Below are 26,383 nucleotides of genomic sequence, written 5' to 3' on the forward strand. Positions count from 1 at the left end.
AAAACCTGGGGTGCGTTTCCCGAAAGCATCGTTGGCCAACTATGGTCGCAAGTTCATCGCAATGTCCATTGAACTCTATTGGTAACGAGGGAACTTGCGACCATAGTTGGCTAACGATGCTTTCGGGAAACGCACCCCTGGTCCACTCTGTCAACTTTACTGTAGTAAACACTGCACGGTGCAGTGGACATACTGGTTTAATTTAGCCATACTGTATGTGTTTGAACCAGAAACTGATTCAGAAGAAGAAGTGGAAGAGTGAATTATAAAGGCTTGAATACAAGTCGATGTATCAGAATGTTAATGCTTTTATGTATCGCTCTCTCTGTTACACAAACTATGTTCCCATTCACCATTCTCAGAGTCAAACAGCTGCCTTAATGCCTTCTAACAATCATCATCATTAGAAACGCTTTGAGCAACTCAGAGCGTCAGTGTAGAAAAGCATTTAGTTCATCATAAAATGGTAATATACATCATATGCATACTGTATTGCTAAATGTAGCTTGAGACTCCACTGCTTCAGGGCATAGTAATGATATGCTAAACTAAAGCCCGCCCGCAAATTTACGTGATTGGTTACAAGGAACACAGACAAGCCTTTTTGAGAGTGTCTTTTTTTCACTGCAGTTTTAAGGAGAAAATTCTCAGCAATGGTGTTGACTTATGAATTTGCCCATGGTTTGTCTTAAAGCATATTTAAAACACCACATAGACATATAAACAACAGTACAAATAAAAAACTTGATTTAAAAAAAAACTTTTTTCTTTAAAAGTCATATACCATTTGGGGATAAGACAGGTTGGCAAGTATCCTAGCCTATAACTTTAAGTTATTTACAAATGTAAACATTTAAAACATTCTTTTAATTTTTGTTTAATTGTCTTAAGAACAATAGTGAGAAAAACATAAGAACAATATTGAGAAGAAATTTAAGGGAATACAAAATATTCTATGTTTCTTAAGTTAGAAAACAATAAGAAAATAGCAATTAAAGTATTTATGTAACGAAAAATGTAACGAATTATAATTATATTTAAGAATGTTTCGTGAATCCGGTCATATCGCAATGCCTAAAATTAGCCTGTGTAATAATTCAGTTGAAATCGTATAAAAGTGCAAAATTGTTTACATCTTTATTTACTCATCTCATTTCTCTGACATGGAAATTAAACAAATACTCACACATCTATAAACCACATAAGACTGTTTTTAGTCAGATCAAATGGTATTTGTCAGAACTTTGGCTAGTTCTTCCAGTAATATTATAATAACGTTCGGTCAGTATTATGGTCTTTAAAGATGTTCTCAAAAAATCTTTTTGTTGGATGGTCGTAACGTCCCCGTAATGTTTGCAAGATTATACAATGGAATGTTCCCTTAATGTTCACTTAAAAAAATTTCATAACATTTTCATAACTTTATGGGGACATTAGCAAAATGCTTCCTTTTTTCTTTTTTTTTTTTTTTTTTTAAGACTTAAATTTAAAGGCCATAGCCTAGGCTACTTTATGGCGATACTCGCTTCAGGATGTGACGTTGGCAGATCATCAGTAAAGTTGCAACAGAAGAAACAGAAACTTTGTGACAATTGACAACCCCAAACTGCAAATAGCATTTTTTTTTTTTTCAGCCTTTTGAGCTTGTTGTCACAATGGTTTACATTACGATAAAGTTCTGTGTTTGCATTGCTACAGTGACATTGTTTACAATAGCCTACAATTTCACACACCCTAAAACTATAGTAGCCTAGCCTAGATCATACAAATAAATAAATAAACTAATATACTGAATGGGGTGCACAATACTTTGGCTTAATTCACTGAGGGCCCCTTTGTGCTCCGACCTCCCCCCACTCTTAAGCGAATGGTACACTCCAAAAAGACACGGAGCATGTGAATCAAAATGAAAACACTGAGTGCCATCAGATATACACTAGAAAGAAAGGAAATCCGGAGGGATAGCCTACTAAAAAGGCAGGTTTGTCATGATCCCGAATCAGTTTCAAAGCATCTGGACTCGTTTAAACAAATTATGTGAAGCAGTTCCATACTATAGGCTTAACATCGTGACACACCAGTTGTCTTACTAGATCACAAACCGGATTCTGAATGCTTCGGAATGGGAAAAACCTTCGCCACAAAGGATGCTAAAACTGAGTTATCCGCGCTTTGTGTAAACAATTAAACCCATTGATCTCGAGCTGTCACAATTACGGTAAGTTTTGTGTTATTTTTCCCCAACTACGTCCTTTGTTATTCATATTTTGCGCTGTTATTGTAATCAAGTTTGCGAACCTTAATATATCGTTAAAAAATAATAATAATTCAAGTTTTTTTTCAAGAGTATTGCTGGTAATGCTAAACACTGTAGCCTATGTTGGAGGGTTTGTCCAGTCCTTTGTCCACAATGCGTTTGAATACGGTGGACAGAATTACGTTGTTAAAATGCAGTGCAAGAGATAAATGCTTTTAAGAATATTTTCTCAAAGATGTTTTCTGCCATTTTCATCTATACGCGATAAAAAGGAAAAAAAATTGGCAGCGGAGTCGTTGCCGTTGAGCCATTGTTCAGTCCATTGTGTGTGTTCTTTTGTTTCTCGCGCTGTATATACATTATCCCATATGGTGTTGTTTTTCTCCTATAGTGTACATAACAGCTGAGTACTGTGTCATGGGAGCAGCAACAAGCTGCAATCACAATATGCTCTGCTTTAGTGCTTGGTTGTGGAGAAACGTTTTTCACAAACACTTATTAATGTGTCCGCCGTGAAAACAAGCGGGATTAATCACGTTCGATAGCTATGGAACAAGTCACGTGTGTCTCACGACAGAACTCGCGACGCTTATTGTTTTGTTATGGCGGCACTGTACAGTGATTCTGTACCCACACTTTACCAGTAAAATATTTCTAGATAGACAATTCACAATACGTTAAACTGGGGGGGATTATACAACTTTAATGTCAGACAGTGCTTGCATTGTTGATATGACTTTCAGAAAAGGCTTTTGGTTTAGACACTATGGTGTGTAGTGTTGAAAACCTTCAAGCCTTCTTACCTTTTTTCCCCCCAGTCCTAATCTATTTCTGCTTATTTCAACAATATTTAGATGGGAAAATATTTAAATAAGAGCACATGAAACAATTTGCATCCTCTTGGTATTAGATTGCTTTCCATCTCTACGCTAACAAATAAACGTTTTACAAGAAAATTTTCAGTATTTCTACTGCAAAATGTCATGCTTAATTCAATGTGTTACTTATGATACGATATACTTTATTGTCCCCTTAGGGAAATTTTTCTTGGGCTTAGTGTATGCTGCATTTTCAAATCACACAATAAATAAATTGCATGCGTCTCACATAAACAGTCCAAACGGGATAAAAAAAATATGGGTCATATTGCATAGCTAAAAAGGACACTATTATTGCACAAATAATTGCTGCATAAACCATAAAACCCGCAATAAATAACAATAACCAACAGTAAATAAGAATAAATGTTAAATAATCAGTGCTAACCAGAGACAATCATAGGCCTTTGTCCTTGCCATTTAAGATTTAATGGAGGCAGGCACAAAAGAGTTTTTAAACCAGTTCAGTTGAGTTGACATATGGGCACTCTGTACCTTCTTCCTGATTGCAGAAGCACATACTCAGGATGTAGGATGTGAGAAGGATCAGCCAGTATCCTGTTTGTCTTTCAACTCCACTATTTTAATCGGAGTCTGGCCAATGTAAGAAAGTCTGTTTTTTAAACGTATAGAGAGGTTACCATACCAAGCTTGGATCCCGTACCTGATTAGACTCTCCAGAACAGTCATGATTTTTTTTTTTTTTTTTTTTTTTTTGATAAATTGTTTCAAAGTAAGTCCTTCACTATTTTGCAGTGAATGTAAATGAGTGTTATGTAACTTTTTGGGGGGCAGATTTCTGTTTTAGGGAGAATGGGAGAAGAAATGTCCTCATTTGTTCAAGGATTCCCAATACAATTATATAAATGTTCAGACGTAAAGCACAGCTGTGTGAAACAATGCACAAAAAGAGAGGTTAACATAATGGGTGGGGTGGAAAAAGAGCGAAGAGAGTGAAGTTGTATGAAAGCCAAGTGCTGTTTTCCGTAATGATGACTATTATGTAATAATAGATGGATGGATGAAGCCCTCAGAGATCCATGTCTAATTGAGTCAGGCTGCTGCACACCAAACATGTTTGCATTTGATTTGAGGGAAGAGTGTAAGATGAAGTTCAAAAGAGAGATAGTGATGCAAAGAATTAATAGATTTTGGTACGGCGGAAAGAAGAACCCACGATGGTAGGGGAAGAGTGGGAGAAACGGAAAAAGACGTACAAAGGTGAGTGGGAGAGCAAGAGGAAGTCGATGATAAATCCATTAATCCATTTCACTGCTGTTTTGCAAAGCAGTTATAGTTTCTCCATGCAACAACACTTTAGATGTTTTGAAGCTGGATAAATTAAACCAATCATAAAATCTATTTCAATCAACAAGACTAAGTATTAAATTCTAAAACATTTTTAATCATTTTCAGAAAAATGACTTTCATGATGCAGAGAATTAACTTTTGCTACACTCTTCAAAACAAAGGTTCCAAAAGGGGGTGTTTCACATCAATGCCATAGTAGGACACCCATTTTTGGTTCTCCAAAGAACCTTTCAGTGAACAGTTCTTAAAAGAACAATTTTTTCTCTTAGTGATAAAAACATTTTAAACATCTAAAGAACCCTTTTTCAAGGATAAAGAACCTTTAGTGGAAAGGTTCCATGGATGTTAAAGGTTCAAGTTCATGGAACCATCAATGCCAATAAATAACCTTCATTTATAGAGTGTATACTTAAGAAATGTTAATGCAGTTTGTCTGTAATCCTTTTGTCCTGTAATTACATTCACTGTCTCTTTTGTTTGAGCTGTTCTCGCACCGATCATCGCTTTCCATTCTTATCTCCTATTTGTCTCCGATCCATTTTTCTACCTTCTGCAAGCAACATGTCTTTTGTGCGTGGGGAAGAATACTGGCAGATTGTAATTGTCTCATAGGCACATCACTCATCTTTTATACATCCTTGGCTTTTAAAAGGCTTTGAATGCATTTATAAGCGTGTGCACCATATGATACATTAGAGCAGATGTTTGGTGAGTCATGTAGTGATATAAGAGCAGGCAAAATACTCCCCTGTGCATATAATACATCTTTCTACTGATCCTCTGCCATGCTATCAGATTTATGGTTTAAATTAGTGCAACACCCTGTGTTATTTGCTGTGGATGTGAGAGATGAGTGACTATCTTTGTTTGGCTTCACAATGTTCTCAAGTGAAAAAAAAAGGACAAAAAAGATTTTTGAATGAGCTATAGTGAGCTTGAACTGGAGTAATTTTATCATTTTATCCCGCCTTTCATAAATTCCCTTCAGATGCATTTATGATGCATAATTTTTCTGAAAACTTCATTTTTCAGTTGGAGTCAAATTCAGAGCATCTTAATGGGTCAGCAGATGGTTAAGCAACAGATTACGGTTAAGCTAATGTTTGCTTGTAGACTCTAGTGTTGATTTGTAGTCGTCATGTTGGACTTGGCCGAGGAAGAACGCTTTAATCTGAGAAAAGCCTATTTAGATCTTCGTCTCTCATCCCCAGATAAAATCACCAGTGGTTTCCAAGGAATCCGTTTAGAGAAGAGAAATGTGCATTTATATGTTGAAGATGTTGCTGGATTTGGCTTGGTTGAATCAGTTGTAATAAAGGCTAGAATAAAATAGTGACAAAAGGGGCTAATTCCTCTTCCATTGTATCATTAAAGTCAGCATGAAATGGATTGTGATGTATGGGCTTCTTGAACAAGAAAAAATATAGGGCATGATTTGATTTTGTCCATCGGCAATTGATCATTATGGTTTGCGATCTCATTTGATTGACAGGAAAGGAAGTTACTTAGATTAAAGATTATGATGGCGCATTAATTTAACCGTTAAGCCTGGCATATTAAATAATTTCAGAATGCTATTTGTTTCAAATAGAAAAGTCTATTGAACCTTTAGCCCAACGTGATTTCATGAGTATTTGTATGTATTTTTTTTTATGTAAAAGTGTGGTTCTACCACGCGTACATTTCCCATAGACACTGAAACACACAATATTGATGTATTGACGGCACTAAAACGTAAATTATTTATGTGTGAACTGTACAGGTGTACATGTACAAATCCTTATTTATGAATACTAAAATCGTGGCATTAAAGAGATAGGCTAGTTCACCCAAAAATTAAAATTTTGAGAGAAAAAATACTATGGAAGTCAATGGCTACCGTCAACTATCTGGTTACCAACACTCTTCAAAATATCTTCTTTTGTGTTCAGCAGAAGACAGAAAGTCATAAAGGGTTGGAACAACATGAGGGTGAGTAAATGATGTCATAATTTAAATTTTTGGGTGAAAGGGCGTTTTCACAGTACAATGCTGTGACTGACAATAGAACCATAAAATACACCAAAAACGCAATATAAATTATATTATATAATTCTGTTGGTACCGCTTTTGACATTTTTGCAATGAATTATTGTGATTACACTTGTTTATCTGTTATGTTTTTCTTTTGTCTTTCTATTTTTATTCAGATTTTTATGCTAATTGCTGATACTTACAGTATATGGGCAAAAAGAAAGAGGATAGCTTGTAATGTAAATCAATGAATTTTCAAACAGTAAAAAAATTATGGGTAATTAAGGAAACCTAAGTCGCATCAGTCCAGTTAGTGTTCATCAAAATATTACAAACCATATTAAAGTTGTTCAATGAGTCAGTAAAGACCACGACCTGAAGGGAGATGTTTTTCAAATTATCCTAAAAGGCCTTTTACTTGCTAAAAAGTATATAGGATAAGGAAGTTTTGATCATATTGATATAATGTAGAGGCCTTAAAAATTTGCGTATCAAATAGTAGGCTTTATGGTGTTGGAAAAATGATGTGCACAGATAAATAATTTATAACGAACACTGCAATTTTAATTTCTCAATTTAATTTTCCCCATTGATTTCTTCTAATTCTTCTAATTTTCTTCTATTATACCCATCTGTGACAATTTTAGTCTCAGAAGCTCGGAGGTTTTTATAAGCGGGATTTGGCAAAGAGAACGTGATTTTAACACACAAACAGGGCTGTTCTTATCATGCACAGCAGAACCTTTTTATTTCTGCTTAGTATATTTTTTTGAAGGTTTTTTGGGGGGGGGCTGCAAGGGAGAATGATGCACTTAATGTATTTCCCCCATATAACTCTCATTAAATTGTTCTTTTTTTTTTCCTAAAGTTCCTGCTTTCTTTTCTATTTATTCCTATTTTCTAGATTTTTTACATGGCGGATAGCACACTCTCTTCCCTCAGGCTTGTCTTTACTCTATCCACTTCTGCTCTAGTGGACTGTCAGAGACTCTGTTCAGAGCCAAGCCAAGAATAGCTCAATAGATGCTCTGTATCATCCCTAAGAGCAGCCTGGGAAAATCACCAAAGCATTTGATTTGGACACAAAGTCAGTGGCAGAGGTCACCCAGCCCTTTTTAAAGCTCGTTTTGTTTGTGTGTGTGCATAAGAATATGCTTGCCCCACATGTGTATTAAGACAAATGTAATGTGAAGCCACGGCTCCGGCGTAATTACGTTATGTACTCACTTCATTTGTTTGCTCAGATTTACATGCTAACGACCAATTGTGCCCAAAGCCCATTGATTACAGATCCACCCACAGCACAATCAAGAGCAATCACAGGAAAATGGACCCCTTAATGAAACAATGAAAATAATGAACAACAGATGATGATGAATTGGCAGAGCAGAAGTGTGAAATACCAATGCTTCTTTTTTTCTTTTTTTTTCTTTTGACTTTTCTTGCTATGTACTCTTTGAAGTCCCTAGTTTTTATCACAAACCTAAGAAACCCTTTGTCTTGTCAGTGAAAGGGGCCTCCCAGCTTGACTGTGTGCCAAGAGCACAGAGTGCTCTATTAACCCCCATGCTGAAGCTACAGTATATATGACAAACTGATTTAACATGTTCAATCGGCTGAAGGCAGGCGGCGAAAAACCAGACGAAGTGTCTGTTGATGCAGTATACTGTAAATGTGCCTTTAGAGTTCATAGTGACCATGTGCCCCCCAAAAACACAGAGAAAAGCACCATTAAAGGGATAGTTCACACAAAAATTAAAATTCTATCATCCTTTACACTCATGTCATTCCAATCCACAAATGAAAATATTTTTAGTGACATCTGAGAGATTTCTGTCCCTCCATTCAAAATCCATTTCACCAAAACTTTGATGCTTTAAAATTCATAAAGACATCATAAAAGAAATCCATGTGAAACAAGCGTTTTTTATCCAAGTCTTCTGGAGAGACACGATTAATTTATACGATGAATAGATTTCGGTAAATCTTAAATCTTAATATTTGTTAACTCTTTATCGTGATGCTCCTCCTGACAATAAGTAACTTTGCAAATACGTCAACTAATTCTAACCCTAACCTTACCAGTCTACTAATACTCTACTAACACTCTAATGAGAGTTAGTAGACATGTAGGTGCAACGTTACTTATTGTCAACAGAATGTGTTAAAGGGACCATCAAAATAAAGTGAAACCCATCAGATTTATATTGGTACAGGTTTTTATTCATATTAGAAACATTGATCACCCTATTGAGAACATCAAATATTGTTAACAGAGTTACAAACCTCATTGGTTAGGGGCGTCAAGAAAGCACGATTGAGGTTCCGTTTACCATATTTGTTGTGCTCTATGTATGTGTGTTGATCAATGTTTGTATTGTGAATAAAAGTCTAAACTGCTTATCATATAAAGCGATCTTTTCTCTTCAGAAAACTTGGAGCTCAATACAAGTGGATCTCTTTATGAACTTTTTGAGGCGTCACAGTTTTGGTGCAATGGATTTTCATTGGAGGGACCAAATTCTTTTAGGTTTAATTAAAACAAGTAATAAAAACTCAGTGAGTGTTTTAGCGCAATTTTCTGACGTCATGGGATCACAACACTAAGAGATAGTAAATCTTTTTATGGTTTTTTTTTTTTTTTTTTTTTGTGCGTTCCCGAGATTAGACCTTCCTTAACATAATGCCGAAAACCCGAAGTCTCTAGGTGGTCTGGTTGAGGAGGAGATAGAAGTGCAAGATTGGTGCGCACAGACAGAACAGAAATCATGAGTTAACAATCGCAATTTTGTCCGTTGGAAAATTGCGCTAAAAATCGTATCTGTGTTTCGAAGATGAACGAAAGTCTTTTGGGTTTGAGTAAATGATCCTTTGACGATATGTCACAGAATCTGCAGTCTGTGTTTAATGCATGTATATGGTAGTCATGATGTTCGTAGAGTTGACTGGCTGCTGTGTGTGAATCCATCTCTGACTCAGAATGGTCACACACAGTGGGGCCAGCTGTAGGGTTAGTCATTGTTTAGAGCCGAGTCAGCCGAGAGCCAGGAGACAAAAATGAAGAATGCCAGACTGAAAGACACACACATTGGTTTGCACATGACCATGTACACATTGCATACAAACACCCATCACATTGCTAACATCATTCAGGTCACCAGAAGGAGAAAGCCGGTCCAGCGCTAATGGAATTTAGAGCAGAAGCTCTCAACAAGATTAACGAGGTTTAGCAGGCCATCGCCTTGTCCGCTGAATCACTCAGTCCAACCGCACACACATAGACTCTTACTCCCTTTTCTCTCTCTTTCAAACACACAAACGCACATACCCTTCTCTCTCAAATATATGTGTCCGTTCTCTTTATCTCACACTGACACACGCCGTCACCCTTCCTCTCTTTCATTCTCTTGCACGCTCTCCCACCCCTCCGTTCAGCCTCTCACATTTCTCTACACAACTGTCTGTCCCTTTCACCTGGCAACCATTGCTAGGGAGACCTCCACAATGGTGACTGCACCGGGATAAGAAATGGACTATTTAGTAGGATGCTACTTTATCTCCATTGCCCAAAGCTCTCAGCTGGCATCTGCTCTCTCGCTGTCGGTCCCGACGTAAGTGGTTGTTCAGGGAGCAGGAGCTGTACATTTTACCTGTCAGATGCCACCTTCCACACCTGCAAGTGCTCTGCAGGGAGCAAATGAATGGGATGTTGTTATTCAGAGTTTAGTGTAGTGTGTGGAAGGATTATTGAGGCTTCTTTCTACAGCTCTTGGACGTGTTTCAGTCATAGTGGGATTGAAATAAATGTGTATGTGAGCGATTTCTAGGCCAACACAGAATATGCTCTCACAGAACAAGTTTAAACAACCTTCATTCACGAAGTTCTACACATTTCTCGCCCCTTGATTTATGAAATGGTTTGGATAATTTCATTATGTTTTCAGCTACCATTAAGAGCTAGCACTCTCAGACCTTTTTCAAACATTTTGGCGTGTTTCCATTCTGTAGATTTCCCCCTAAAATCAGCACAGAAAATGTGATTAGAATTGACCTTAGAATTACTTGAAAGAGGTCATATAATGCAAAAGTCAACACAACTTACTAATGAATTCAGTAACACTTGAATACATCAACAATGTCTGCTTGTTGTTCAGCAACTTGGCCACTTGTCATCTTGAAGTAATAAGGAGGAAGAAGGATAGATCCAGTTATGTCTAAATACATAAGATTTTATTGTTCCAGTTAGAACATAAAGTATCTAATGATAAAAGTATCCTTCCAATGGATTCCAGTCTAAAGAAATAGTGGCTGATGTTTATTTTTAGCGAGATTCTTGGTGATTTCAGTCCAACACATTTTAGCACAGATTATTTTGTGATCCTGTCACAGCTTAATGTTTTGTAAATAGGCTGTTATAGAGTCAGAAAGGGTCAACTATGTATACTGAATCTGACAGCAAACCCACAATGCTCTTCGCTGCATTCATTTCACATGCAAATAGGAGTCCTACAGGTTTACCTGAAAATGAAAATCATTAATTTGCCTTTATGTCGTTCTGCCGAAGAAAGAAAGAAAAGGAACAAAAAGGTATTTTAAATGTTTCATACAAAGTGATAATTTTGCTTCAGAAGACTTGGAATATGCAAGTCAATTGATATGAATTAATTATACTTTTTTCAGTTTGTTGACTTTCATAATATGGACAAAAACAGCTGAAACATTCTTAAAAATATATTATTTGGTGTTCCACTTAGGAAATGAATTCATAAAAGTTTGGAAAGACAAGAGGGTGAGTAAATGATGACAGAATTTTCAAAGAAGTTTGAGAAAACTGTATATTTAAAGGGATACACACTTGGGTTCACCCAAAAATGAAAATTCTGTCATTAATTACTCTCATGTCGTTCCAAACCCATTAGACTTCTGTTAGCTTTCTGTCCCTTCATTGACAACTACGCAACTGACACTTTGACGCTTCAAAAAAGTTCATAAACAGATTGTAAAACGAATCCATATGAATTGAGTGGCTTAGTCTAACATTTTCTGAAGAAACACAATCGTTTTATATGATAAACAGATTTAATTTAGGCTTTTATTCACATATAAACATTCATCAACTCACATATCAGTTGTGGTAAGCGGATGTGTGCATGTTCGCTTGACGTGAGGTTCATTCTCGTGTTACGCAGCACATTTGAGCTTCTGTAAGAACCAATGAGGTTCATTCTCGTGTAATGCAGCACGTTTGAGCTTCCGTAAGAACCAATGAGGTTCATTCTTGTGTTACGAAGCACGTTTGAGCTTCTGCAAGAACCAATGAGGTTCATTCTTGTGTTACGCAGCACGTTTGAGCTTCCGTTTGAGCTTCCGTAAGAACCAATGAGGTTCATTCTTGTTACGAAGCACGTTTGAGCTTCCGTAAGAACCAATGAGGTTCATTCTTGTGTTACGAAGCACGTTTGAGCTTCCGTAAGAACCAATGAGGTTCATTCTTGTGTTACGAAGCACGTTTGAGCTTCCGCAAGAACCAATGAGGTTCATTCTTGTTACGAAGCACGTTTGAGCTTCCGCAAGAACCAATGAGGTTCATTCTTGTGTTACGAAGCACGTTTGAGCTTCCGCCAGAACCAATGAGGTTCATTCTTGTGTTACGAAGCACGTTTGAGCTTCCGCAAGAACCAGTGAGGTTCATTCTTGTGTTACGAAGCACGTTTGAGCTTCCGCAAGAACCAATGAGGTTCATTCTCGTGTTACGCAGCACGTTTGAGCTTCCGCAAGAACCAATGAGGTTCATTCTCGTGTTACGCAGCACGTTTGAGCTTCTGCAAGAACCAATGAGGTTCATTCTTGTGTTACGAAGCACGTTTGAGCTTCTGCAAGAACCAATGAGGTTCATTCTTGTGTTACGCAGCACGTTTGAGCTTCCGTTTGAGCTTCCGTAAGAACCAATGAGGTTCATTCTTGTTACGAAGCACGTTTGAGCTTCCGTAAGAACCAATGAGGTTCATTCTTGTGTTACGAAGCACGTTTGAGCTTCCGTAAGAACCAATGAGGTTCATTCTTGTGTTACGAAGCACGTTTGAGCTTCTGCAAGAACCAATGAGGTTCATTCTTGTGTTACGCAGCACGTTTGAGCTTCCGTTTGAGCTTCCGTAAGAACCAATGAGGTTCATTTTTGTTACGAAGCACGTTTGAGCTTCCGTAAGAACCAATGAGGTTCATTCTTGTGTTACGAAGCACGTTTGAGCTTCCGTAACAACCAATGAGGTTCATTCTTGTGTTACGAAGCACGTTTGAGCTTCCGCAAGAACCAATGAGGTTCATTCTTGTGTTACGAAGCACGTTTGAGCTTCCGCAAGAACCAATGAGGTTCATTCTTGTGTTACGAAGCACGTTTGAGCTTCCGCAAGAACCAATGAGGTTCATTCTTGTGTTACGAAGCACGTTTGAGCTTCCGCAAGAACCAATGAGGTTCATTCTTGTTACGAAGCACGTTTGAGCTTCCGCAAGAACCAATGAGGTTCATTCTTGTGTTACGAAGCACGTTTGAGCTTCCGCAAGAACCAATGAGGTTCATTCTTGTGTTACGAAGCACGTTTGAGCTTCCGCAAGAACCAGTGAGGTTCATTCTTGTGTTACGAAGCACGTTTGAGCTTCCGCAAGAACCAATGAGGTTCATTCTTGTGTTACGAAGCACGTTTGAGCTTCCGCAAGAACCAATGAGGTTCATTCTCGTGTTACGCAGCACGTTTGAGCTTCCGCAAGAACCAATGAGGTTCATTCTCGTGTTACGCAGCACGTTTGAGCTTCCGCAAGAACCAATGAGGTTCATTCTTGTGTTACGAAGCACGTTTGAGCTTCCGCAAGAACCAATGAGGTTCATTCTCGTGTTACGCAGCACGTTTGAGCTTCCGCAAGAACCAATGAGGTTCATTCTTGTGTTACGAAGCACGTTTGAGCTTCCGTAAGAACCAATGAGGTTCATTCTTGTGTTACGAAGCACGTTTGAGCTTCTGTAAGAACCAATGAGGTTCATTCTTGTTACGAAGCACGTTTGAGCTTCTGCAAGAAACAATGAGGTTCATACTTGTGTTACAAAGCACGTTTGAGCTTCCGTAAGAACCAATGAGGTTCATTCTCATGTGTTACGCAGCACGTTTGAGCTTCCGCAAGAACTAATGAGGTTTATTCTTGTGTTACGCAGCACGTTTGAGCTTCTGTAAGAACCAATGAGGTTCATTCTTGTGTTACACAGCACGTTTGAGCTTCCGCAAGAACTATCCCTTTTAGTGAGAGAGTAGCTGTTTTAAATAAGTGAATGTTCTTATGATTTAGCTCATTTTGTTTTCAGCTCATGTAATAAACAATTGGGTTTTTTTCCAGCTGGATTGGTGTTTACCTTATTCTGTCATCTGTGAATCTTGGCCTATGTGCATAGTGGCATGATGCATTTTCAGGATTACCCGTTACCTATAGTGGACCTAGATGCTGACACGTGTGTCTCTTTGTAGCAGATCTGGGCTTTTCACATTCTGGTTTTTATCCCAAGTCGTTCATTGTGCTCTCAAGCAAGGCAGTTAGTTTCAGAGACAGTCTCTATAGGCTGTACTCAAGCCCATCATATTGTCTGTTATTGTTCAGTTGGGCAACTGTTTACATTGATCTGCCATTTTCCATCTAATGAGCAGGGCACATACAGTACATACTGCGTGCATAATATATACACAGTTCGAGCTGACATTCTCTCTGCGGGCCTTTTGGCGGTCTGTGTAAAATATTCATGTGAAGTCGCAAGCTCAATAGAGCCTTTTGTTCTACATCATGACTGACATCTACACCTGAGGCAGACAACGACTCGTTGCCCAAGATCTGAAGTGCAATGGGACGTACCGAAGGTACCATCAGAAGGTAGACAGAGAACAACAGAGATTTGAGGTTTTTTAGTGATTGGAAAGAGGTTGAAGACAGCTTTTCTTTTTGTGTTGAATAATGCTCTTTGCATGAAGATTGAGTAATACCTGAAAGTGGTTTTCTCAGGCTGTTCAAGTGGTGAAATTTCACGTAAAGTTATACTTTTCTGTCTCTCCATCCAAGTGATACATTTTTCGCCTGAGTGCTGAGAGTTGTTGTGGAGTGTTGGTCCAGATCGATTTGTTGTACTGTTGTAACACAAGCCTGTCTGAACTGTGCTGCAAGTTTACCCATGCATGGATGAAGGCAAACATGGCTTAATAAAATGATCTCTCTCGCTCTCTCTCTCTTATCGTCTATATCTATTCCCCCTTGTTTCTCTTTTTCCCTGCTGGAAAATCCAGTTTAAGCTGATAGTTTTGAACTACTAGCTGGTTTCTTGGTGATCCAAGCTGGTTATTAACTGGTCCAGGTTAGCCATTAGTTGGTCAAAGCTAGTCAATGGCTTGTTGACCAGTCTGCATGTTTCAAAAACCAGCTGGTAGCTGGGTTCATCCAAACTGTTCAACTACTGAAAGAATAAAAGTACTAGAAAAAGGCTAGGAAACAAATTTTACTCAGAAATTCTTAAACAGCATGTTTTCAAGCAAAGGCTACACACAATTCTTTGTGGATTTAATTCGAAAATCGCAAGTAAAGTTTACTTTGTTTCAAGTAAATTATGCTCAAACTTTGTAAAATTTTCTAAAGTAACGCTTATAAAAACACTACAATTTCAATGCTAATATTATCTCATTTAAAATACTGAGTAATGTCTTTTTAAGTATTTTTTTTTTAACATGACTACAATTTTGTGAAGCATTACCGGTATTGTGTTAAATAAAAATATCTGAACATAAGCCAATAATATTGAAAGACATCATTTTACATACAAAAATATTCAATATTTGAATTGTAAATGTATTAACAATTCACTAAGGTATGGATAAAACAAATAAAATCATCCAATCTTCTGTCCTCAATTCTTTTACTCTGCGAAAGCAAAAGAACAGAGTTAGATCAAGTAACATTACCATCACACATACAGTAAAGCTTGGACCAGTTTGGACCAGCAGAAACCAGCTAGTGGTTCCCAATCACAGATATCAGCTTAAGCTGGTTTTGTTTTGGTCTTCTGATCACTTTTCCTTGATTTCTCTCTTTTTCTTCCTATATCTTCCCAAGTGGGCCAAGTTGTTATTTGCACGTCTTGGGTGCTGAAGGGGAGGGGTTTCCTTAAGGGGAGAGAGAATTCACCAGCACTGGGAAACTGTAAGGCAGGCTTAAACATTGATTGGTTCTCAGGCTGTTGCCATGGTGGCAGGTCGCTCTCCCTCATCTCAGCCAAATGGTGTATAACTTGTAGCATCCCAGAATTACACTGTTGTTATGACAACAGACAGGAAGTGAGGTATTGTTATCCCAGTTATATAAAAGCTTTGTTTTCTATAGCATTTCTTGCACTAAATGACATTAATTTGCACTGGAGAATCTCTCATTACACAAAAGTTCTCTTGCGTGTAGTAAACGACTTGCAATAATAATCTCTAGCTTTATTGCTGAATCTGCCGATATGAGGTTACCTCTAGCATTCTGTCACAGAGTTGAATATGCGTCAGGATGTAAATAAACAGGACTAGTGTTGCTGGAAATGGTGCTTTTACATTTACATTAAAGGGTTAGTTACCACAAAACGTATTCTCGTCGCTTGATAAACTTAAGGTTGAGCCACTGTAGTCACTTGGACTAATTTAACGATGTCTTTACTAACTTTTCTGGGATAGCAGATATCAACTAGCAGCCTATGAAGGAGTGAGATCTTAATTTGTCTTCCGAAGATGAACGAAAGTCTTTACGGGGTTGGAACAACATGAGGATGAGTAATTACTGACAGAATTTTCATTTTTGGGTGAACTAACCCTTTAATGTATTAAAAGCACTGCCTGACTTTTCAGTTCAGCTTTTTAGTCACTGATGAAAATAATGTCAACGTTCATTAATGAAGCTTATCTGTTTCTGACAGATCAAAGGTAAATGCCAAAGGGCAAGTTTAAGTGTATGTCAAATATCTGCGAGATTTTAGTTTGAATTTGACTAATGAATACCCCAGAGTCTAAGTCAAAGATATGTGTAGGGGCATAATAATTTTTGTCTTCCCTGCATTCAACAGATTTTTAAGTTGGAAAATGTAATTTCAAGCCACCATCAAAGCACGACTAGAGAGAGATTATTCCTGTATCAATATTAAATTCATTTAAAATGTATACTTTTTATTCATTGCATTCCAGTAGGGTTTGTTGCAGTTGGGATTGCAATATATTTGCCTGATGTCTGAATCAAAAAGATTGCCTGAAATGCAGAGGGAGCCAACATATATAAATTTAGCTTTGTGATTCAGACTTCAGCAATTAAATTACCATCCCAAAAGGCACTAAACCCTACTGGAATCCTATAAAAAATAAATTGATATAGTATATTGCCGAACTTTTGAATCGTAGACGGAACCTACATTACATTAAATTTAATGAGGCAGTTTCCCCCTTCAACCATATTGTAGCAATGGACCATGAGTGGTGCAATGGAGACTTTTGTTGTAGTACTTTTTTTTTTTTTTTTTTAGCAAGCAAGCTCTCTCATTGACAAAGAGATGTAGTCTTTTGTGTTAGGATGTGTAATGTAAAATGAAGGAGTTCTGTGAGAAATCTTAAATTAATATTTTGTAAAACGTTAATGTTTTATTCTGTCCTTTGGGCTTGTGTTACGTACTCACCATACTTCTTTGAAGTACACACGAGCAAATTAAATTGCTGTCAACTGAAGCAGCACATACATCCACTGAGATAATATAAAGCACTCTTTAGTTTTAGATTATAATTATAATACTTTTTTTTCCTCACTGATTATGTGTACTGAGGCAGTTTGAATAAGCTTTTGAGTGTTGAAGCTAGAGGTTATTTATCCATAGCAATTTTCTAAATTTGTATCTAAGTTTTTAAAATGTCAGGCAATGCCAATGTATATTTGAATGAGTGAAAAGAGTCTAGACTAAATGCTGTGAAAATATGACTTGACGCAAGAGTTGAATGGATTCAGACAGCTGCCTGGCATTGGACTGTCTGATGTTGTCGTCACAAAGAGAATGTTTAAATTTGATCTGGCTATGCCATGTTTATTTTGACAGGTAAAGTCAAACTGTCTCTGACTCTCATGAGTTAATATCTGCACATCTTCTTTTTATCTCTTTGAACAGGCAAATTGCTGTGGATGGGAACCTTCTCTGCACCCATTACCTTCCACATGACCCCACTTTCCCTGTTTCCTCGGCTCCCGTAAAGATACCTTACACTCTCTAACACACACTGATAGGATGACGTCCACTGCCCAGATTCTGGCCTTTAAGCTCTCCCCACCCTCTCAAGATGGGAGTCCAGAGCGTCTGTTCAACTGTGATGAGGACATTGAACGGCGCTATGAGGTGGTCCCGTCTGTCGTCTGCTCCATGTGTTGCCTCTTTGGCATCATCTACTGCTTCTTCGGTAGGTTGCAAAGGATGAATTAACTGATTATATTTAGAAGATTGCAGACAGTAGATCAGACTGGTTTGGAGAAACGCAGATTTACATAAGAAGTATTACTCAGAACGAGCCAAGATTCTGGCATGACCTGGATGCATGGGTATGTTTTTGTCTCGTTATCACAAACATCGTTTCGGCTGTGGTTGTTATAGCCAAATTGAATTCACATAATAACCATCTGAATGTGACAACCAGACAAGGGTGACAAATCTATGTCCCTCTCTATTAGATAAGCTTTATCACTTTCACTTGACTGTGAAATTTGCTTTCACTGCCTATTACTTGCTGAGAGAGAGAGAGAGAGAGAGAGAGAGAGAGAGAGAGAGAGAGGACATCTTAGCTGTGACAAACAGCAGCATATAGACTCTCCTCTCTCTGTGGCATTCAGGCCCCAGTGTGACTTAAAATGTTAAAACATGTTATGTATTATTCTTGCCCTTCTGCTGCCAATTTGGGCCATTATCGACAGGTTTAATTGCATCATTTGAAAGCAGATAACCTCTCAGTGAAAAGCACAATGCTTTTTGAAAGGCTCCTGCCGATTTAAAAGCAACTTTTTTTACAGTAACTGTAGCAACGGAATGGACATTAATGGCACAGAGCATCAAACACCTTTACTCAGTGCAATTCTGGTGATCCCACTTAAATGTTTCAGAATAAAATGTTTATGCCTGGGATTTGAAGTAGACCTGTTTCAGGAATGATTGACTGTATCTCTAAAAAATAGGTCCAGCGACCAACAACGGTCTTGTTTTGTATCTCGTTGAATATATAGGCGATATGGCCAAAAACATTTCTCAACATATTTTTTGCCCCATATCATTCATCACAATATTCATTTTAAACCAATAACGGGCAATGAAATGGATTCCACAAGTACAAACTCAACAGAATAAGCTATATTTTAATGTAATCTATGATATCTGTTCTTTTTTTGTTTTGTTTTGTTTTATTATTTAATACAAATTTATCATCAACAATTATTTATAATTAAATTAATTCGTTAAACTTGAACAATTTAATTCATCTTTTAATATCTATTCAAATGAAAGTATAACAATTAATGTTCAACAAAGCATTGCATTAAAGTAAGATGCTGCACAAAATTACTGAAAACAAAGATGAAAAAATGACTTCTGTAAAAAAAAAAAAAAAGAATAAAAAAAGTAATAATAATAATACTAATATTACAGTAAATTACATAAAGCACTTTTTAATATACAATAGTAATATACTAATTGCATACAATAGTTATATATTATATTTCATATAATCATAATTTTGTTGTTTAGACTTTCTCAGTTCCAGTGTGCATTTGATTATAGCCTTTCTCAAATCAAATGGTACAAATTAGCTTTCCAGAGCTTTCTTAACTTGTAGCATAGACTTTATGGTAAGAAATGGACGTGTACTTTGACGTGCAAGCCGAAAACTGACTTGACTTTCTTGTTGATTTCTGCTGTGTGATGGGCTGTTGGAATTATCCATATTGAGTAAAAATGTCCACAGATTTTCATTGTTATCAACATATATTTTATTGCGATGCTGTTTTGAGATTGTTTTATTTCCAAGCCCTGATATATACTACTATTCTTATTGATTATCTGATAATAATATTATGTTCTCTTCCAAAACTATCTCTTCCTTTCCCACCTGCTCCTCCCCTATCCTTCCCTCTCCCTATCCTTCCCTGACTTGTAGGGTACCGCTGCTTCAAGGCCGTAATGTTCCTCACGGGTCTAATGTTTGGTTCCATCGTCATCTTCATGCTCTGCTATAAGGAGAGGGTCATGGATACTCAACTAAGTGTGGAGGCCAGTGTGGGCATCGGCCTGGGCATTGGCACGTTGTGCGGTTTGGTCACTATGCTGGTCCGCAGCGTGGGGCTTTTCATGGTTGGACTTCTCCTGGGTTTACTGGTCGCCCTCGCCTCTCTGGTGGTTCTGGAGGAGTTTTACCACCCGAGGACAGTGTGGCTTCCCCTGGGTGTGCTGCTGGGTTCGGGCATGCTGTTTGCTGTGCTCACTTTGCAGTGGCAGCGCTGTTTCACCACCATCTCCACCGCCGTCTTCGGATCAGCTGTGGTGACTGTGACTGTGGATTATTTTGTCGAGCTCTTCGCTTTGACACGGTATATCTACGAGAGGGTGAAGGTGGATCCACCTCGTCCCGTGTGTTGGTTCACGTGGGTGGTCATGGGAGTCTGGCCTGTGCTTGCGCTGCTGGGTGTTCTTATTCAGTGGAAGGTCACGGCTGAAGGATATTCACACACAGAAGGTGAGTCTGGCAAGCATGTGGCAAATATAGTGAAAGGGACAAAACTGTGGCTTAAGCCAAAATTACACTTGTCTTGTCCGCTTTCCGCTCCAGCTCATGGACAGTTCATGTGACCTAAATTACGTCATCAGCACAGATTTTTGTGTGCGCACTGACAACAGGGCATGTGCAAATTGCTAAAAAAAAATTGTTCACTACACTAGGTGGTGGATGCACTTCAAAAACGTCCATTCGCACTCATGGTCGATGGAGTATACTTTGAATAGCTTGTGTGGTCAACTGTACACTAGACGGAGAGAAACGCAGAAAATTAAGTCTAATAAATCTGCTGCTTTGTTTTAAGGTTAATCAAACAAAGGACAAAGAAATCACTCACTTCTCTTTATAAAGATCCATTTATAGAGTGATGAATATGCAGTGTTATTTCACATTTGATTACTTTGTTCAAATTCTGTACCTAAAAACATCTGTTATACCTACCTGAAAAACCTAAAAACACAGTTTATTTGATTACTGACTGCTTACATTTCTTTAATAATGTTTTAAATTTACATTTTAAATTTACATTAATTAGGCTAGTAGTTTTTATAGTATCAAAATTGTAATAGAGAATTGTAATATATCACTGGTATGTAAACATTTGAACCGCTGACCCAATCCTTAGTCCTGCTGGAGCAGCTGTAAATATGCGCTGTGCTAGTAAATGAAAGATAAAATATGATAGAGCAATAGAATGAATTGAAGTAACAGAAAGTTGTACAATACATTTTAGCAGTCTTAATTAAGCATGAAAATAACTGAAGTAAATATATATTTGCTAAGCAATTTAAGCAAACTAAAATTATTCATATTCTTATGTTTTCTCTACCCAATATATAAAAAAATTACAAATGCAGTGAAAATACAGGTATCTGTATCGACAAGTACCAGAAATGAAAGTATCGGTATTGGACTCGTTCTGGAAAAAGTGGTATCGATGCATCCCTAGTAGTGTCTGTGACGTACAACACTGACGCGCTGCGCAAAAACACTACGTGAACCAGCTCGAGGCCCAGAGAGAAGGAAATGAATAGTGGAATAAAGTCGTTATTTTTGTTTGTTTTTGCGCACAAAAAGTATTTTCGTCGCTTGATATACTTAAGATTGAGCCACTGTAGTCACTTGGACTATATTAACAATCTATTTAATAACTTTTCTGGGCCAGCAAGTTTCAATCACATAGAAGCCTATGGAGGAGTGAGACAACTCTCAGATTTCATCAAAAATATCTTAATTTGTGTTCCGAAGATGAACGAATGTCTTACGGGGTTGGAACAACATGAGGGTGAGTAATTACTGACAGAATTTTCATTTTTGGGTGAACTAACCCTTTAATTTCATGCTACCTTTACAGTATGTCCTTTTTGGATCTTGAAAGTTGTGGAGATTTTCATAATATGAACGGAAGAATCCGAAGCATTCAAAATATCTTAATTTATGTTCTGCAGCAGAAAGAAAGCCACATGAGTTTGGAACTACATGAGCGGGAGTAAATGATGACAGAATTTAGATGTTTGAGTGATCTATCCCTTTAAGAGGATGTCCCTACATGGACTTCATCAAAACAAGGTGTCTTTCTGAAATCCCCCCTTTTGTATCCTGGGAGTTTAGGGGTTATGAGGTTTTTGGTGGTTATCTATTTATGGATGTCCTAGTTAATTACTTCCAGTGGTAGTGATCCTGTGGAGATCAGACTGGCTTAGCTGTGCCCTCCATACAGGCTCCCATAGAGTCTCAGAGTGACTCAATGGGAAGGCCTGACCTGAAATCCATGAATGGGGACTTTTAAACTGCTTCATCACTGTCTTGTAGAAAGCAACCACCAACATCTTTAGCACTGCATGAGGGTACGCATGAAATTTCCAAGGGTAGAAGTCACACTCTCTATGACTGATGAGACCACACAGAATTGTGTGTAGTTAGAGAAGTAAGATATCGCCAGACGTCGACAGGACCTTGAATATTTCTCTATTAAAAGTACATGTACTTTACTTTTCCTTGTCAGTGCAAGGCTAAATAAAACGTTATGCTGAGATTCTGAATTAAAGTGCACACTGGGAAAACAGACAGTGAACTGCGCTGGGGTGGTTGCCATGGTTACAAGCTGGGCCCTTGTTTGGTGGAATGGGGGAGGGGGCCGTGATGCGGAAGGGGCAGAAGAATAGAGACGAGAGTGGGAGGAGTGTTTTCTGAGGGGGAGAGCGAAAGAGAAGGATCATTACATGAATTCCCTGACAGATGGGCCACGAAGCTGTTGAGGCACAACAGAGTGACTGAATGGGCAGAAATAATCCGTCTGTTTTTAATAATGACAGAGAACAGAATGTCGATTTAGCCCTGTGCAGAGCAGAATGTGTCAAAACACTCAACGGTTTGTTTATCAGCTTGGCTTTGGACCACTGTTTGAGAAACCCAGCCAGTACACACAGCATAGTGTCTTTAGAGCGTAGAATAACGCCTCTGTTTCGCAGTTGTGAGCTGATGTACTAAAGCCATATAAGACCATTTCTCCCACACCTAATCCCTTCCTTTTCTTCTTCCCAAAGTCTTCATCAATCACCAGCAGAGACGAGTGCAGTTAATGCGAATTCGTCAAAAGGAAGTGAGAAAGGAGTGCGGAAAGAAGAAGAAGAAAAAGCCACAGAAACAGCCGCCGCAGCAACAGAAGTACCACCACCCCCCTCAGACCATCCCTCATCCCCCCAACCCTCCACCCAAACTCCAGCATCCAGAGCCCACCCACCGCCGGAAACCCAACACCATTCGCCGCTTCGATGGAGATGTGCTTTCTCCGGTAAGCGTTTGTCTCTCTTGCCACAAATCCAACTGCCAGTTCACATTATCTCGAAACCAGATCTGCAAAACCTGACATATGAATCTCTTATGCATATCTTTTCAATTCATCAGAGATTGGTTACATGTTCGCTCTTCTCTTTTAGAGTTACATCCAGAACTTCCGCGACAGACGTACGGAGAGGAGGGTCTACTCTCATGGCAAGTTTATGGGCGGCTCACATGTTGTAGATTTGAACTATGACTATGGCTCCCAAGTGCCCCTAACAGCCCATACAGGCCCCGCAGTGAGAGGCTGATCTTCTACTGGAACACAAATTGCACAGAACAAACCATTCCGAGATCTTTGCGGCCGGATCAAATCTAGAGCATGTGGTTACCTCAGCCGTCACAATGGCTGACGGGATTTTCATACCCAAATGGATTTGCTGTATTCCCATGATCTTTTTAAAATTAAAATGCAAATGGATCGTTTACCTACAAAACAATGTAGGGCTCAGTTCTCTTGCAATTAACTCCATTTTATATTGCTGAAGATGGTTGTGGTATGTGTGTCTGCTCCTCCGAGGCTCTTCTTCCCATAATTAGGCTGCAGTTTCACTCCGTCCGAGAAGAATGGTCTCATTACCACAGCAGCCGTTTCTAAAGAGATCCATTACGGGACCAAATACAGCCTTGGCTTTTAAGCAACTAAACTGTCATAAAACATGCACGGCATCTACTAGACAAGACTATTCGTATATCCAATTGACAGATTTCGGTTGATAAACTTCCTGTTTATTTCTGACCTTTTAAAAATGTTTCAGATAACATTATGTTTACAGTACGGGCAGGGACGTGTTTATCTCTTTATAAACTGTTTCAAATGGCTTTATCTGCTCTGTGTCAGGGCCTACACATATTCTGTCAAACTGTGTATGGTGAACACAATCTCTGTTCAATCTGAGCCGATTGCACAAGCATATACTGAAATGTTTTGTGCATTTATCGTTGTTAGCCAATGCATGTGGGGAAAGTGCCACCATTGCTCTTGATATACATTTTCAACATGTTATATCCATTTAAGGCTTAGTTAAAAGTGTCTAGAGACTATTTGCTTTGCTCCCAGTTAAATCTCAGGGGCTGTGGCATCGAGAGGAGCCCCAACGATGAAACTGTGAACACTTTTGTGGGTTTTGTGTGGATGATTTAAAAGTGTCCTTGTCTACTATGAGAGAGTTTTGAAAGGGATTAATGAGAGATGCCTAAGAAGGCTGGAAGAGATTTACAATGGTGGACTTCTCAGAAAAATAGTGTGTATGAAAAGGAGAGATACAGACAGAGTGTGTGTATATGCAGAGGGTGGTGTATGTGCGTGAAAGCATTTGTCAAACTGTGAGTCTGAGAGTAAAGTCTTAATTTCTGATTTACTTTCTTATTTGGATGCAGGGTGATTTCACACTCAGTTTCCCCTCTATGTTTATCAGGGCTGTGGGAGCAATGAAGAGTCAAAGTCTAATCTTTTTTTCTCACTCTGAAGTAGTGAAAGGGCTCAAAGGCTTAAATTCCTCTCTGTTTACCGTGTCTTTTAAAGTGACAGCTCGGCTCTCTTGTAAATATTGTACATTGTCTGAATGTATATATGCTTACATCCGATTCTGTATTATTGCTAGTGCTTTGATTAATTTTTTTTTCTTTCTAATCAGTGGTTACATCTGTGTGCTGAAGAATTGTCTTTCTGAATTGTCCCATTGATAGTCATTTGTAATAATTTATTTCTAATTTATTAGATGAAGACTTCAAGTGGAGCTCTGTATGTAATTAAATTGATGTTGTTGACCATTATTATTATTATTCCTAAGCATGTGTTTGTACAGTACTGATAACCATAAATGTTGTGCTCCTGAAGTCAAGTACATGTGTGTGTGTGTCCATTTTTCTCTTAACACACTGCTGTTTTTTTTTTTTTTTTAAAAAGAGAAGAAGATGGCAGATAGATGGCAAAGAACACAGATGCCTTTGAGGCATAGGGTGAAACATATTAAATTGTGTGAACTAGTTACTGGCGGGAATGCGGCAGCAATAAAGACAAAACATGCTCATGTAGCTCTGTGATGCAAAACACAATTTTCCATTTTTGAAATAAATGTGCATATCCCTGCAGGGGTAGAATTCATTTACACAGATGAAAATGAAAAAGCACTTTAAAATGGATTACTGTTGTCATCCTAATATTTTAGTTGCAAATTGATGGAAAAAGCTGCAGAGGTGATTTCATCTGTCTGGTTTCATTTAATCTGAGATGTCTCGAATTGCAGTTTTTCCAAGATACAGAAATACACATTCACATCTTATCAGCTTTCGGATAGTTTTAACTAGTAAATTATTTAAACATGACATTTAAATATCTCCTTGCTTTTCTGCAATGGCTACATTCATCTTTTAGACGGTAAAATGGCAGTCTGGTTTATGTTGACTGAGTCTCAGACAGAGAGGCTGAGCTGGTAACGCTTCTCTTTCATTTATGACTGCGTGCTCAGAATACATGCTTTCTGTGGTGGTCTAGATTCTCTTGATTAGAAGACACTATCTGTAGCTAGTTTTGCTGTGATTATATGCTCCCAATTATAGCCCATTTTGTACTTTTGAGGTCTCTGTGTGACATTTCTTGTCAGAGAATCTTCAATCCATTGACTTACAATACTAACAACCATTTTTTTAAGCCGGAGATAAGAAAAGACTGCATACATGTTCACGTCTACATATTTGTGGTCCTTTGTGCCATAGTACACAACCAAACTTAAATTTAATTAGATTGTTTGGTTATATATATATAACCAAATATATATATATATATATATATATATATATAATGTATACACACACACATACATATGTATTGTTATATATTTCCATATACATGTAAAGTTCACAGATAAAAGGCTCAACCTGAAAGTAACATTGCTGGGATGTTCCTTAAAAATGAATCATTTCATAAAATGTATCAATTCATCCATATAAAATGGTTTTGATTTTCCCAGCTTAGCTGCATTCCCCTCTCTTTTCATTTTTATTTTCAAACCTTCCTTGCGCTGACAGAAACAGACATGTAAGCCTGAAACACAACATAGCCCTGGAGGTTTTTAAAGGTCAAAGTTAATGCTAATAAAAGAGTCTCATTAAGGTTATGATGATGCGTTCAGCCTGTCAGTGTAAAGTGAGGTAACTGTAAGGTCAGAGCGTGAAGGTTGTTCTGATACTTCTTTGTTAACGAATGATTATCCCATATAGAAAATTGTGGCATTGGTGCA

At 38.0% G+C, this 26,383-nt stretch overlaps 1 protein-coding gene across 1 annotated transcript; it reads left to right on the plus strand.

Moving 5' to 3' along the window:
- Positions 1 to 1,862: 1,862 nt before the first annotated feature.
- On the plus strand, positions 1,863 to 25,038 carry tmem198aa (transmembrane protein 198aa). The gene is made up of 5 exons (XM_084122455.1): positions 1,863 to 2,218; positions 17,660 to 17,945; positions 19,686 to 20,261; positions 22,847 to 23,094; positions 23,240 to 25,038. Exons 2-5 carry the CDS (start codon positions 17,777 to 17,779, stop codon positions 23,390 to 23,392), a joined length of 1,146 nt encoding a protein of 381 aa, XP_083978581.1. The 5' UTR covers positions 1,863 to 2,218; positions 17,660 to 17,776; the 3' UTR covers positions 23,393 to 25,038.
- Positions 25,039 to 26,383: the final 1,345 nt, after the last annotated feature.

Source organism: Abramis brama, assembly GCF_963993115.1.
Source record: "Abramis brama genome assembly, chromosome: 8".
Taxonomy (NCBI): domain Eukaryota; kingdom Metazoa; phylum Chordata; class Actinopteri; order Cypriniformes; family Leuciscidae; genus Abramis; species Abramis brama.